The sequence below is a fragment of the Saccostrea cucullata genome, unplaced genomic scaffold, assembly GCF_032062105.1.
Source record: "Saccostrea cucullata isolate Sc308-1 unplaced genomic scaffold, CSIRO_AGI_Scuc_v1 ctg1221, whole genome shotgun sequence".
Taxonomy (NCBI): Eukaryota; Metazoa; Mollusca; class Bivalvia; order Ostreida; family Ostreidae; genus Saccostrea; species Saccostrea cuccullata.
Window position 1 is genome coordinate 57965 of NW_026928331.1, and position 16927 is coordinate 74891.

At 33.0% G+C, this 16927-nt stretch overlaps 1 protein-coding gene across 1 annotated transcript; it reads right to left on the minus strand.

The window, feature by feature from the left end:
* Positions 1-4920: 4920 nt before the first annotated feature.
* LOC134277227 (uncharacterized) lies at positions 4921-16515 on the minus strand. The gene is made up of 7 exons (XM_062759544.1): positions 16399-16515; positions 16169-16240; positions 15869-15980; positions 11585-11679; positions 10913-10981; positions 6590-6743; positions 4921-4985 (listed from the first exon to the last, which is right to left on the minus strand). Exons 2-7 carry the CDS (start codon positions 16205-16207, stop codon positions 4921-4923), a joined length of 534 nt encoding a protein of 177 aa, XP_062615528.1. The 5' UTR covers positions 16208-16240; positions 16399-16515.
* Between the last annotated feature and the right edge of the window lie 412 nt (positions 16516-16927).

Here is a 16927-nt window from a genome sequence, read left to right on the forward strand (position 1 = left end):
AAATATTTCCTGGGACAACCCTCGTAAATGATACATGATTATATCTATAAAGTCGTATCAGGAAGTGGTTTCATTAACTGTTGTAGAAGACACTAGTTGTAATAAAATTTGTAATAAAAAGGATTAATTTATTTTTTTATTACAGAAATGAACACAGGTATTTTTTAATGTGTATGTGTATTTACATCTAGATAAATGAAATCATATGAAATCAAATCTCCTACCTCTTTATGAATTTTAGCTATCGATTTGTAGCACATTATTTTACAATATACCATCCAGAAAAAATATCTCCGCTCTATAAAATTTTGGAAAATTTTGAGCTAAACTTTAATTTTCTTTTAAATACACTGTTTAAAGGAGCTTAAAAAAGTCCATAGTAATACGTTCTACAGAATAGAAGCTACGGAGTTTGTAATTATAAATTTTGTCCAGCACGGGCTTTCCAAGATCATATTTATATCGGAAAAATAGATGATTCTGACTCAACCCCTCGGTTTCTTAAACTAAAAATTACTAACTCAGGGATTAATAAATTCTTGGAACATTAAAGTAAAATTCTTGATCTTAAAAATGATCAGTTTTGAAATCCACGATTTGTTTCGGCCTCCCACGTGACGCAGTAGTAAGAGCGTCTGCTCTAGAGTCGCAAAGTAAGGAGTTGATCCTTACGTCACGGGTTCCAATTCCACTGTGGAACATGGATACCAGTCCTTCGGATGAGACCGTACATGTATAAAATGAGATCCCGTGTCGCAGTAGCTGCTGGCACGAAAAGATCCCTCACTCTCAATGGCTCTTAGTGCCGAGTACAGGACAAAATTTGAAGCTCTCCACCGGCAAGTGGTGGCGTCTCCATATGAGTGAAAAATTCTCTCGAGGGACGTTAAACAATATACAATCAATCAATCTCAATTTTGTTTTGCATTCCCAAATTGGTCTAGATCGTTCATTTACAAGAGTTATTTTTTAAACTGTTAATTCTTACATTTTTCATTTTAAACATACCGTAACGTGCATATATATTGAATATCTAAATCAAATCCTCTTTATTCTTCTTTAAACTACACTTCTGTTCGTCACGTCATCCCTGATGTTAAAACACGTGAACATAAAGATCTGAAAGCTATAATGAAAAACATATACTAAGATAACAAACAGTACTCAAGCTAATAGGCAATTACAAAATAGAAGCAGAGCAAACACGAACCTTAAAAACATCAGAGGTGGGATCGGTTGCCTTTGAGGAGTGAGCATCAACTGTCGACCTGACGGACCTGCCATATGCTTCTTGTCATGATCGGGAAATAACGAATATCCATCGTTGATTCAGTGTTTGTTTAAGGTTTTAATTACTTAAGTCTTAGCTACAGAACTGTAGTTCTCTGGTAGAGAAAATTCGGACATATGAAGCTGAGATCTGTCCGAATTTTCTCAAGCAGAGAGCTACAGTTCTACACTACTGAAATCTCAGATCTCTCAGTTGACACCTTTATAAGAATCGATCAGGTATTTGACATGTACATTCAAAAACCGTATGGAGTAAAAGACAACATGCAAATCTTTTATTTATATGACATGTCATTCGTTGCAATATTCAATCTTTTCCATTTGTACTTTATACTAGTAACTTTTATTTGTATTCTATAATTTTCCATTTGCATTGTAAAGTTTTCCATTTATATTTGTATGTATAGAACAGAGATAAAAAAAATTATACATATAATTCAAATGGAAAATTAAAGAATATAAATAGAAACTTAGAGAATACAAATAAAAAATATACAATACAAAAGAAAAACTATTCAATACAAATGAAAAATTGTACATTACAAATGGAAAATTGATATTACAAATGGAAAAGATCAATTTTTGCATCGTTTGAAATGCCTTTTATCCTATTGTTTTCAATACATTAGAGGTTAAAAAAATTAAATGAGTACGATTGTATAGTTTTCCAGCAAACAAGGCTTTTAACAATATTATTTTCAGTATAACCGTATTTTTAGAACTTCAAATCTACGTCCAAGGAGCATTAAGTCAAGTTCAATTTTTAAGGAAGAAAGTCTTCAAATCGCATTTAGGGTTTTACTTTATTCATCCCAGTAAATGTTGAGAAGTTGTGTTCTTCTTACACTGAATTCGATGTCAAGCTTCATACGAAAGTATATTGCTGGGTTCAGTTACATGTAATCCTTTACAAGTCCCTATCTTTAATTTTTACTTAGTTACAACTTAGTTGATGCATAGGCGTCGGGTGGGAGTGGGGGAGTGGGCTCGGGGGAGGGAGCATATATAGTCTCCACAACTTTTTTGCAATGATAGATATATAGAGGATATCTATATTGTGTGATCTGATATTGGCTTTATCCAACGAGTTGAAATGGTGTATATATTCGCGAGGCTTGCCAAGCGGATATACACCATTTCAACTCGTTGGCCAATATCAAATCACACAATTATAGATGTTCTATTTATCACACACGAATTTTGTTTTAACAAAACTTTGATACTTCTCCTGCAAAACTACATGAATTATTGCTAATTCAAATTGATGACGTATAACTTAATGACGTAGCACCGTTGATGTTGACATGCCTAGAAAGAAAGTATATCGTGTTCAAAATTTAGAATTTTTGCTATCTGCGTCTTTGAAAACATTATGTGACAATTGCTGGAGCTTTACATCAAACGAACAACTGACTGAAAGTTGTAAGGACCATGGGATCGTGAAAAAGAACTCTTAGGACGATTGCAGTACAAAACGTGTTACATGTAGGCAAGGCTAGGGGCCTACTTGTAGATTAATTGTTGATCCATGGTAAGTTGCACCTACATTACTAGGTAGGCATACGTAGTATACTATAAGAAAGCATTATTGAAGATGTTAAAGAAATCTTATAACAACAACTTAACTGCTGTGCTTTACTTAATATTTCTCCGAAAACGATTTAAAGGGGGGAGGGGGGGGTAACATCCGTCTTCAAGTAGCCAATACAGGTTCCTTAATAAAATAAGACACTTTTTTGACATATACGAGTCTTCTTCTTGCTTTAAACGATATCATTTGCTTTTTATCGTTCATTTTATCAGGTCAATAATTTTCACAAATAACAATTTCTATAGAATGAAATCTTAAAACAAGGGATCGTGTCAAAACCGGAAGTGGTATTGATAAAGCATCTACCCGTGGATAAAGCAAAAGTTTATCTAATGGGCTGTATCACCAACACGTATGAGATGAAATAATGGCATTGAAGATTGGGGCGAAGGTTTAAACCCCCCCCCTCCACTTTCAACAGGTACATGTACGTTGCAGTGTAGTCAAAGAAGGGTAGGTGGTAGTGTTTTGGGAAAAAAATTGGTATTTTAAAAAGTTCGAACTAATCCCCCCCCCCCCCAAAAAAAATGATTTTTCAGGTTTGGACAATGGTCAAATTTTCCCTTTCCTTTTTTTTTTTCTTGTCAAGGTTTTTATCAGGTTTGAAATGTCTTTCTTTTTGAATTACCCCCCCCCCCCTTCCAATTTGCTACAGCGCCAATGTAATGTAAAGGAGAAACTTCAGTCGTTCTGTGATATACTAGTAGCAAATTCTAGAGGTGATATAATTAATTAAATGTGGATAAATTATTGATATTAATTAACTGTGGATGAATTATTGACATTAATTAAATGTGGATAAATTATTGATATTAATTAAATGTGGTTTCAAAAAATAGGTTAATCTTAATCTTGCAGGTTATGTTCATATTTTCACGATGTCAAAAAACACAATTCATTGTAAAAGGTACGTAACAAGTCATACACCTGTTGGAACCTATGAACAAGCTATCTTGTTTTTATTCATGACATAACCTTTGGATGAGTATATATTGGACTTTCGTGTTGAGAGTCCGTGTTTGCTCTGCTCCTGATTTGTGTTGTTTAATGGACGTCTGAGCTTGAATACTGATTGTTATCTCCATATATATTTTAACGTACATGTATTCAATGTATAATGAAGGGATTCTGAATGATTTTAAATAATATTAAATGAGTTAAAAACATATTGCTAGATAACGATACAAGTGAAATGAACCAAATTCACAAGACTGATAAACATGTACGGAGACGGTGATTTTGCACATTAAAAGTTTTTAAAAAGTTATCTGCCCTTGATGAATAGAGGAAAATTCTTGATTTCTCAAAATTTCTGCAGAAAATAATTCATTTTATTTCATACTTTAATAAAGAGGGAATTTATGCATATTATTGTCAAGAGATTTGCATGTGCTGCCCATAGACTTCAATGTAAAATTCAAGGTGAAATTAATTGGACAATAATCATAATTTTGTAAATTCCTTTGGTGGAGCATTTTTATTTGATAACATCTTCAAAATGCTACCCTGATTAAAAATACTGGACCATTCATTTATCAGGTACAAAATATGGTCATTATACATTGAATACCTTAAAATTGACAATTTCTCTCCAAATTTGCTCTGATTATTGACACCTTAGTAATGCAAAACTTTTCTTCCAAAATTTAAACATTGAAAATATATTAAGAATGAAAGAAAAGTGTGTTCAATTTTGCCATATCTTTAACATGACCCATCCAAATGTACAAATGACTATTGATCTGTAACCTTGATCTTGAAGTTTGAATAAAAAAAATCAGAGAAATTTTATATTGGTTTACAAATTTTAAAATTTTATGACTGAATGACAGAAAGTAAGACAGGAAAATTAGTATCAATGTCATCTCACATAAGTGTATGGGTGGGCAGTATTTGAACCAGTAACGAAAAGTATTATGTGCCTTACCAGTGACATATTTTGGGATACAGGATCTGCGAAAGATGTTAAAATCAAAAAAAGCGTAAGATTAGGGTATTTAAGAGTATATTAGGTAAATAACAAACATTGATTTATGTGATCAACCAAAGGCAGGCCCCGATGTGGTCGCAGTCAAGCTATGACTGTAATCAGCAACTGTCATATCTGTCAAACAATAAGACAAATATACAATTGAATTAATTTTCAAAAAATTAAGAACACTAATGTCAAGAGAAAGAAAGAATAATATAGATAACTATTTTTAACTAGTACCTTTTTAATCATAAATTATACTTCTAGTCTAATGTAATTGTTCGATGGCCATTCAAAAATATTTACTAATCGAATTAACGAGGCCCAATCTAATTTGAAATTACGAAAACGGAATGATAAAAAAATTAATTCTTGGAAATATATTCGTATGTATTATGCTAAGAAAAATTAGAATGAAATTTTGTTACCTTGCCTTTATTGGAGTTAAATTGGGGCACTTTCAAGATATGGACCATTTTTCGTGCTTTTATACATAATTACATTCTAAAACTCTCAAATAAACAAAGGAATTGACAAATCAAAAAAAATAAATGATGAAATGTTTTGTTTTTCATATATATCATACAATTTTCGTTCCTCTTTTGAAAAATAAAAGGAGAATTGGAGGTAGCCTTTATTGTAGTGAAAAGGGGGCATATCAAAACACAAAAAGAAGTTTTATTTTATCCAACTAGATATTTTATAGGTCGCAATGAGTTTACATTTTATCAAAAAAACGATTGTAACACTGTATTAAGTTCTAAAAATTAAATAATTCTTACATTATGAAATGATTTTCTCTCGATGCTTTATTTTTACTTAACAGACGTTGTTTTACATGGGAAAAGGGGGATCGGGGGAGGGGTTAAAGGCGTCAAAATTACGAATTTTACTAATATCATGTAATATATAGAATAACAAAATATTTTGGGGGTTGCATTTAAATGATTCATAGACTTTTTTTTTAACTCGAGCTAATCCATGCATATTTAAGTCCTAAATACAAAAGGGTGTGTATAAACAGTTCCACATGTTTAAGGAGAAAGACAAAAATCGTTTACTTTAATTTCTGTTGCAGTGTTTGTTTAATTTTTTTCTAACTCACAAACTGAAATAAAATAAGATAAAAGCAATGAATGTGTACCAAGAAATTGATACCTCAAAATAAATTATGTTCAAGAGTCGTTTATTATTTAAAAAAATATTTTTAAAAAAACATGTAAAGAATAGAAATAACAGAATGAACCAGCTTTCAACATGCACAGGCACAGACCAGAGAGCTAAAAGCGAAACATTATTGCGCAATTTGACGTCATTTTAATTGTGACGTCATTGTACTCAATTGTGACGGTAGTCATGGGTATTATGCCGTGCCTGAGTCGACGCTGCGTTAAAACGTATACGCAGATCAAGTAGATTGGGCCTCGTTAAATCGAGTTTATATGCATTACATTTGTAGGGGAAAAAAACCAGGTAAGTATTTATTTTTATTTTATATGAACTGTTTTAGTGTTCCCATGATTTCAATGCAAAATTACCAAAACAAACTTAAAATAACAACAGATATTCAATAAACAAGGCGGAAAAAGCCACCCATTCCAATTCTAAGTATACATGCTCATCCATGCACTCATCCACTAACCCCCATTTACATTCTCTTCATCTTTGTTGTGAGGCATCAACAATTAAAGAAGACGGTAACCAATATTTTTTTTTTTCAAACTTGTGACACCTACTTTTCCTGAGGTCAAAACAGTCAGCAGCATTACACCTGTCTCCCTTACAACAAGCATCACATATTCGCGTTCCTATATCACCATAAATAACTCTTCCACGTCTTCCGTGAATGGTCGAATGTGCCATCTCATTTTCTACCATGGCAAGACACGCCTTCACAAAATTAAAAAAATATATATTTTAATTTTCATATCTCTGAGTTTCAAAATTTACAAATGTAAGTATAAACTTATATTTCATCCTTTAAAATTTTCAATTCATTCGAAAGAAAAAGATTAAATTACTAAGAAAGGGCTGGAGACAGATAATTTTTTTTTTTTTGATAATTCTTCATTTTTAGGTTTGAAAAAAAATTCAATAATATGAATCAAATAAGCTTTAAATTTCTTAAAGTCAACAACAACATTCTTTAATGCATAACAAAAAACATCAGTTGTGTTTCTAAACATCGACCCGAGCTTTGTTAATGTTTCGGTTTTATTTGGAATTGTTTAATTTGTTCATTGAGCGCAAAATGAAATATATGGAGGTAACAAAGAGTATTTGAGCCAAAATTTCCATTAAACAATGTAGAATAGAATTGATTGTATGTTGTTTAAAATCCCTCTCGAGAATTCTTCACTCATGTGGAGACGCCACCACTTGCAGGTGGAGAGCTAAAAAATTTGGCCTATTCTCAGCATTCGGGGTCATTGAGCAGGAAAGGTTTTTTTCTTCGTGCCAATACCTACTAATTACACAGGGCCTCGGTTTATAGTTCCATCCAGAGGACCGGTCTCCATGTCCCACAGTAAGATTCAACTCCTTCCTTCGCGACTCCAGAGCAGATGCCCTAACCATTTCGCCGCGCGCTGTAGAATAGGGGAGAGACACCAAACAAAGACACTCCAAAACATCAGAGGTGAGATTAGGTGCCAAGGGGGAGTGAGCATCCCTGCGGACCTTGCCATGCTCTCTTTGTCGTGATCTGAAAACTGGAAATTAAGGGAAAATTCGTCGACAATTAATTCAGTATATATAATTGCGTAACAAATAGTATGAAAAACGTCAGTCAGTATTTGACTACATGATCAATTGTATTTGTTATTAAGGTCATTGATTCGATCATACTTACGAAAATTAATGATGACTTTAAAAGAGACTGTTTATATTCTTGTTTCACCAACTTGTGTGTCAATAACTTACCTCGTTATAAATATTTTTAAAACGTAGAGCAGACTCTTGCGTATCGAATCAAGTGAAAGATATAAACCCCGTATCTAGATGACGATGGGTACATGTATATTGCTGCATAAGTAATGGAAGTTGACGATTGAGAAGTTAAATCATTTTGTTTGTCATGAAGCTTGGTTGTATGATTACCTTTCATGTCTTTTTCAAGTCAAATATTTAAACATGAAAGAGATGTGTCAAAATTTAAAAACTAGTACTGGTGAGTTGGTGTGCTTTTGCACATTTCTAAACTGAATTCTTTAATTCCCAATTTGATGTTTTTCGTTTATTAATCTCAAAATACAGCCTCAACCTAACACCAGAACCCTTAATCTAGGGGCGTAAAAATTCAGAATTTTAGAAGATACATGCTTGCTCAACATTACTATGTATCCAGATTATCGGCTTAACGATCTAGTTTGAAATTACGAAAACGGAATGAAAAAAAAATTAGTTCTTGGAAATATATGAGGGGTTATCAAAAAGTTCGTGGACTGAGGCTATAGAATTAGTACTATGATGTCTGGGCTTATAAAAGTTATAAGAAATATAAAACAACAAAAAATAAAGAAATGTTGATAATTTTAGCTTGATACGTTCTTTATTTCCCAAATTATTATAAAATAAAAACGACATTATATGATCACCCGGCGCCGTCGCCGCTTTGTTTCATGATGTCCGACAACGTCATTACTTTTCAATACCCGCGTCTTCTACCTCGTACACTTATTTTGATGAGATTCCCTAGAGCTGAGTAAGTACTTCAACCCGTCTTGTCTTCAAGAAGCTTTAAATACATATATTATTGCAAATGGATTTATACATTGCGAGAGATCCTCGCTTGATTTTGCCAGCATATTTTGTTTTTTTGAAATTTAATATAGCTAAAATACATGATCAACGTCATTATTTGACGTAATAGACTTTTCAAACCTTGACTACAAATCAACATTAACTTTGCATCCCTTTTCTCTCTGAATCTATTTTGGCATTAAAAAACAAGAAATCTGGATGCATATTATTTCTCTGTGGCCAGTTTAAACATTTCCTAGGTGTATACCAGTTTTTCCAGGGGCAATACTTTATAGAGTGTTGAAAAATGAAACCCCTCCCCCCTTTTGACGTCATTTTCAAGGCAATGTTTGTTTCGATACTCCATGTAAAGTTTACAATAAAATTTCACAGAACATCCAGAATTAGGTAAAAATTCCATATTTTATGGAACAATAGTGTCCCAACAAATACCTGAATTAACGGGATTTTGGATGTCAAATGTTCATATCAAAATAGTTTATCTAATAGTTACACTGACGTCATCATTTGAATTGTGACGTTATTGTAGTCAGTTGTGACGGCAGTCAAGGGTACTGTGATGTAACTGAGTCGACGTTGCGTTAAAACGCATGCGCAGATCAAATAGATCGGTCCTCCTTAATAACCAAGGAACAGAGAAGATTTTCGAGGAAAAAATGTATTTTCACTATACTGCAGCTGTATAACCATTAGAGCCCCGCAAAAACACCAGAACCCTGACCCAGATCCAATAGTAACTATGTACCTAGATCATTGGTTTAGTTACCCATGAACATTCCACTTTTCGGAAAAGAAATGCATTTTCATTATACATGTATAATCAATAGCGTCCCGCCTTAAAACCAGAACCCCTTGGCCTGAAGCAGGGGCCATAAAATCTACAATTTTGAAAGAGGCAGTTTGCACATCATGACTCTGCGTCTAGTTTCATAGGCAAAGAAGAGGATTTTTAAGTGAAATAATGCATTTTTACTATATATTCAACAAAGGCCAATCCTAGCATCAGAAACCCTGACCCTGAGGACATGAATTACAGATTTAATTGTACATTTTAGAGATAAATATGTAAAAGTTACAGATCAAAGTGTGAAATTTACAGATTATGGAAAATGAAATTTAAAAAAAATGAAAGTAACAGCATAATGTGTAATACTCTGAAGTCAAAATCAGGCATTAAAGTGTATTATATACTTTTGAACGTGTATAATTTACAGATAAAGGATTTAAGTGCAAAATGAAAATGAAATTTAATTTTACAAAAAAAATTACAAGTGTGAAATTTACAACAAAAAAATAATGTGTAATTCTCTGAAGTCGACATCAAAAAGATGCTTGGGTTTCTTATTGGCAATATCTATGTTGTTTTGGAGACAAGGTCTTCCAACAATCTGTTGGAATTCTCATGGGTAATAACTGCATCCCGTTATTAGCAGACCTGTTTTTGTATTCATATGAAGCAGAATTTGTACAAAATCTTATGCATGAAAAGAAGAAAACACTTGCTGTGGCCTTCAGCTCTACATTTACATATATCGACGACGTATTGTCAATTAACAATTGTAGTTTCCATTCCTATGTCGATACGATATATGCTGGTGAACTTGAGATACAAGATACCACAGAGTCTGACACATCTGTTTCATACTTGGATATTTTACTTGAAAAAGACGTTAATGATAATCTAACAACCAAGCTATATATATATGATAAATGTGATGACTTTAACTTTTCTATCGTCAACTTTCCTTACTTATGCAGCAATATACCTTCATCAACTTCAAACGGAGTTAATGTATCACAGTTGATTCGATATGCAAGAGCATGCTCCATGTATGAACAATTTCTAAAACGAGGTATATTATTGAAAAACACGTTGATGAAACAAGAATATATACGGTCTCATTTAAAGTCATCATTTCATAAGTTCTATGGTCGATACAATGACCTTGTCAGCAAATATAATTTATCATTGAGTCAAATGCTGCCTGACGTTTTTCATACTTATTATTAGTCCATTATTTACACACTTATTGACGACAGATTTTTCCGTTATTTCCCGATCATGACAAGGACCACATGGCGGGTGTGATCGGTCGGCAGGGAAAGTTCACTCATCCATGGCACCTGATCCCACCTCTGATGTTTTGGAGGTCCGTGTTTGCTCTGCTCCTGTTGTGTATTTTTTTTTATGAACTTTTGATCTTGAATACTGTTCGTTATATCCATGTTTCACGTAACCGCTTCCGTAGCAATGGTATTTTTTTTTAATATCAAGCATTACAAAATAACCAACTTACACGTTCATCATAGCAACCAAAAACATATCGAATAGCCGTGCCAACAATGCGGATTCCAGTAAAACAAACCTGTAATGATAATTTAAATCTATCGGAATTAACATTACTGTTTGTATTATAATGATATAAGTAGGATTTACCTGTATGTGTAGTTTTTCCACTCATATTTTATTATTTTATTTTTCAGGTATTGATGAAAAAAGATTATATATAATGGTCCTTCTTTCCCGGACTTCTTCGAAATTATTATCCCTGAATGCACAGATCTAGAAGGGGGGGGGGGGTCAGGACCCCCCCCCCCCCCCCCCTGGAATTTACCAGGTTAAAAAATGTATATACTAAAACAAGAAAAAAATTACCATGGAAACCCCCCTTTTTTTTTATTTGCTTGTCAAGAAATTTCTGGGATTGGATTTTTTTTTTTGACTGGAAAAAATTTCTGGATCCGCGCCTGCCCTGCCTTGTTTATTTTTTATTACATACTAGACATTCTAGACTAATTACTATGCTAACGAAAGAGTAGGGTTTTTCTTGTTTTAAACCAAAAATAAATGGTTATATGGTTATAAATGATTCAAAAGTAAATCGACCCGCTTCTATTTGAGTTTCCGTCATTCCACTTATAAACTTTCTAGACATGATATCTTAAGCTTATAAACTTTCTAGACTTACCTCATTGGGAGGACAGAGAGCAACGGAAGAACAAGCACCAACGCTACTGTGTACTCCTTGACAGACAATACAACCATAGTTCTCCCTTGTAGGAGCTAAGATAAAATAAAATACTGTAAAATTACAGATTTTCTTGGGGGGGGGGGGGGCGATTTTAAAGGCTTGAGTAAAATATGATTGACATGTTGGTCCTGTAAATGTATTATAATTGGCGTGTACGATATTTGGCGGAAATTAAATCTTCAACCAGTTAGCGTAGATTTGATATAGCGTTATCTGAATGTGCTAGATATACCTGTATGATTTACAATGCATTTAGCGATGTACTTGATTTAGCGGACTCTGCTTACCGCCAAAATCGCTCATTAGAATACACCGCTAAATGTAATACGTTTACAGTATTTCATGGTTGACGAAGTGTTCAGTGAATTTTAAATTTTATGTTTTGTGGTGGTCATAAATTTGTGGGTCTCTCTTCATAAACAACGAAAATTAGACAAACACGAAATATGTGATTTCACAGTACATTTTATCGCCTTATTTATTTAATCCATCGGATATTATGCAAAGTCAGCACATTACTTAGAAACTTCTTATAATATAGTAAACTATAGAAAACATGCCTACAGTACTTTATATTGTGTCCCTATATAGATTTTTTTTTTTAGAAAAATTATTGCTTTGCTGGTTTTCTTGTTCATCAAGGAATTTTTTTTTGATTGTGCCCAGTCATCCCCACAACAGTTAACTGGAAATATTTCGTTGCTCCCCTATTCAATCTGAAAAATTATATTTCTAGTAAACCAAGTACCATTGTACAAATACTGAATTACTTAATATTATTGTATGATTTTGCGAATTAAGGAACCTTCATCGAAGAAAAATGTCATTCAAAAGGACAGACTGGAGATATTCCCAAATATTAAAGCACTGTTATTGCCCAGGTCTCACTGCAAATGTTTCATCTGTCAGATGTTGAGCATATTTATCAATATATATTTATAATATATAACAAATCAGTTTGAATGAAGGAAAGTCATGTCAACCTTACTACAAAGTTAACATTTTTTCTATTTTCAATATTTGATGGTAATATCTTTTGCTCTAAATAATTATATTAGACAAGAGTGGAACGTTTCAAATTTCTAATATGGTCATTGTAAATTTTTAACATGCAGTTTTATTCATTGTATTATTCATAAATGACAATACCACTGTCTAATAAACTGAACAAAACGCTGGGTTTGTGGGTCTTTTCCCGTTGCTTTTGTTGCTTTTATATCTAAACATTATTTCACTTTTGAGCGTTTACTACATGTAATTCAAGAATTATGTCAATTTTACACCGAATGTTAAAATGACTCTTGACTGTGATATGATAAAATAATTCCATGTTTTTTGTCCTTACTACATTCCAAATACATGTATAGAGAATTTAAACTTTTCAGCTCTCGGTTAAACATTATGTATGCTTAGAGGTGGAGCTAACATCGTAAGAATATTAGACTACATAAACAATAATGTCATCTATAAAAGCACGAGATTACGCTTTCCCATCACTCTTTTATTAATAGCACAAGTACACTATTAACAAAAGATTCAAATCTAAATTAACAGTATAAGCACGTCCATTTAAGTAAAGCATATTTGTCGATGCCTGACAAACTTACGACTTTTTGACATTACATATATACAAGTAATCACACGAAAAATTCAAGGACTAGCTATAGGCTTTTTGACACCATTGATAGTTGCTTGTTAAATAAAAATGGAACTCGTCTGTTTACTTACCTTGTAATTGGTCATTTGCAAAATTACTTTGTTAAAATAACAATCTCATTGTACACACAAGTACTCTAAAGTTGATATAAAAAGACGCTCGAGTTTCTGATTGACAATATTTATGTGGCTTTTGGGTACCAGATCTTCGAACAATATACCGGGTATTCGAATTCCAATGGGTAGCAATTGTGCCCCCTAATTAGCAGATCTATTTTTGTAATCATTTGAAACAGAATTTGTTTAAAATCCTTTACGTTAAAAGAAAACACCACCATAGGTGTTCAATTCGACATTGAGAATTATCGACGACGTATTTTCAATTAACATACTAATTTCGATTTTTATGTCGAAAAAAACATATCCCAGTAAGCTTGAAATAAAATATACCACAGAATGTTTCACACATCTGTTTCACATTTTGGATATTTTTCTAGATGCTATTGGTTACATGTACCTAACAACAAATCTTTATGATAAACATGATTTTTCAATCGTCAACTTCCCTTACTCATGCAGCAAGTACCTTTGTCACCTTCATACGAAGTATATATCTCTCAATTGATTCGATGTTCTACATACGAAAAACTTCTAAAACGATGTAGGTTATTTACAAACAAATTGATGAAGCAAAAATATGAACTGTAACAAAATGAAAATTCAGTTAAACTGGCCTTGAAAGGGTCATTCCATGACCTTTATAATGATCTTGTCAGCAAATACACTTTTTAAAGTCATACTGATAAATAAAAGACTATTATTTATAATTACAGACTGAGTTGTCGTCGGATTTTTTCGAGTTTTTTTTTTCGAACATGACAATGAGCACACGGCGGGTGTGACCGATTGGCAGGGGATGCTCAATCCTCAATGGCACCTGATCCCAACTTTGATTTATTAGATGTCCGTATTTGCTCTGCTTCAATTTTGTATTGTTAGATGGACGTTGAGCTTAAATACTGTTCGTTATATCCATATTTTAATTAGCGCAAAACATGCTACGTTACACGTCACGTGGCGTAGTATTCACAAAGTTAACAAAGTTAACTGAGGTAAGAAATCACATTGTAAATTATGATATTAAGCATGCCACAACCACAGGGGCATCTTATACACTCTGTTTTCTACATCACATGTGTATTTTTTGTATATGTGAAGTAGAGAACAGATTGGATCAGATGCCCCTGTGCCACAACCCTTGATTACAAGAGAGAGAGCGAATGTTAGAAGAAGCAGTTTTTCCTCTTTTAAACCATGAGCGCATCATTGTTTGTTAATCTCCTTTTGATACAAGATTATTAATGCAAATATACAACTATTGTTACATGAAATCGGAGAACAAAAGACAAACATGCGCTAACTATGTGTGAAGTCAATGAAAAAGTGGGCATCCTCATTATCGCACAGAAAATGAAGAAATTGTGATGTTAGTTGTGATGATCCCCGCTTTTAATCATAGCTTCTTACCTCGTTAATAAATACTAGTACTTTCATTTCATGTAATTATGTAAAGTTTAGACTATGTTGACCATGTCTGCAATTTAATGAAAAAACATTGTTTTAAAAGTTTATTTTGTCGCAATTTTTACAGGTTCTTATGTGCAATCAACCTTTAAATTCCTATCTTTGTGGGTATTGTAACACTGTCAAAACTTTTGCATCTTTCTTCTTAGTGAGACATGACATGTTGGGATATTTAAAAATAAAGTTATAAAATAACAAAATAATTAATTTTTATACAGTGTAAACCGTCTAATCTGACAGTAGTTCAATCCTTTATACTGTGAATACCGACGTTCAATTTCTTTAACATTTCACTATTTTTCATGTGTTATACACTGTCAAAACCGACATCCTGTCCATTCTGACACAAAATTTGTCATCCAAGATTAGACCTATTTCATATATTCATGAGAAAGCAATTTTAAAAACAAAATGCAGGTCATCAAGAATCTATTTCAATGGAAATGAATAAGGCTGTCTCCTTCTTCATGTTCTTTTTTATCTTATATTTTAACAAGATATGTGCAATATGTCTCTGACATATTCAACTGAACTTGATTAAATTAAACTGGAAATCTTTAAACTTTATGATATAACCACAATGGCAAAAATAAAATTATTCCGTCTCTTGTGTAAGGTACTTAGAAATGCAACGTTCGTATTGTTCTCTCGCCTACCTCCAAGTCAATTTCTAAAACTTAACGTATTTCAATAGGTTTTATCAGAGATGTTTATATAAATTAATTTTCATAAAACAGTACTTATTTGGGAAAACAAAGAGAGCTGAGGACAAAGTTACATTATGGTTACATTATGGTAAAATTAATCTTGTGTTAAATACGCAAAAAAAATCCCTCCCCCCCGGTAAAACGAAAAAAAACTATTTACAGGAAATATGGGTTCTTGTTGCACAATTTCATACCAACACTTTTTGTGTTTCATAAGGGGAACATCACTTAATCACTTAATCACTACTAATATCTACATGTTCGTTATACTTACTAAGACCACACAGTTTAGAATTACATGGACCATAAATGTCCGGAGCATCAGAGCAACAATCGGTACAGATAACTAGTTGTCGTCTTCTCCTAGCATGACTACCACCACACACCTACAACGATAGTCTCATACTTAAGAGAGGTCTGAAACAGGCTAGCTTATCATTTACTGAACACATAAAACTAAACTCCAAAATTACCATTACCATTTGTTTTTAATTGTTTTGAACTGGAAGTGCACAAGTGCGTACAGAGATACATATATTCATGACTCTAAAAGGACAGCAATTCATGTACAAACCTGTTTCGAACGACAGCCTGCATCATATCTTGTAATCATATCGACCCCCAGGTATTTATCCAAATAACAATCCTAAATAAGATAAACAAAAATATATTTTTCAATTATGACATAATTTCACTGCTTATATCAAGGGATATGCATTGAAAAGAAAATCAAGCTTTAAGAAGTGAGATAGAAGTAAAATAATGCTTCATGTAATTATTTAGTCCCAACTCTATAAATCTTACCTCGTTAACACCACAAACGGCACGTTTCGTACATTCTGATATATCTGTTGCTCCAATACAATGCGTACATGTTTTAGCGTAGAGTGATCCTATTGTAAAAACTAGAGGTAATGTGAGCAATGAGCTCACTAAATGATACCCCACCCCCCCGCCTTCTATATGGCTATAATGGCAAAGTCCATGTTTTGCTGTGGCTGGGAAACCCAAAATATGTGTCGGGTCGTACAGTAAAATAGGAGGTGCACAATGGCAATATGTAATAAAGATTCTGTGAAAATTTCATCAAATTTCACTCAGTGGTATAAGAGGAGTTGCGGATAAGAGATAGGTACCCCAAAGCGTAACAGACAGACGGACGGACGGACGTACAGAAAGACGGACTGACGGACTTACCGATTACAGTATACCCTCCCACTTTTCAAGCGGGGGGTATAATAATTGTTAATAGTGTCGTGTATGTGTCTCTTTTCAAAATTGCAAAGGATGTGAATTTAATGTCGGCAAAAAATATAAAGTTATACACAACTTA

What these genes read in the sequence shown, in the direction of transcription:
- LOC134277227 (XM_062759544.1), bottom strand. Translation starts at nt 16,207, where the DNA reads ATGATTACAAGATATGATGCAGGCTGTCGTTCGAAACAG. An exon ending in TTGGTTGCTATGATGAACGT is followed by an intron (nt 6,744 to 10,912) that starts GTAAGTTGGTTA and finishes AATTTTGTGAAG; the next exon opens with GCGTGTCTTGCCATGGTAGA. An exon ending in CTGTTTTGACCTCAGGAAAA is followed by an intron (nt 4,986 to 6,589) that starts GTAGGTGTCACA and finishes ATTGTTTGACAG; the next exon opens with ATATGACAGTTGCTGATTAC.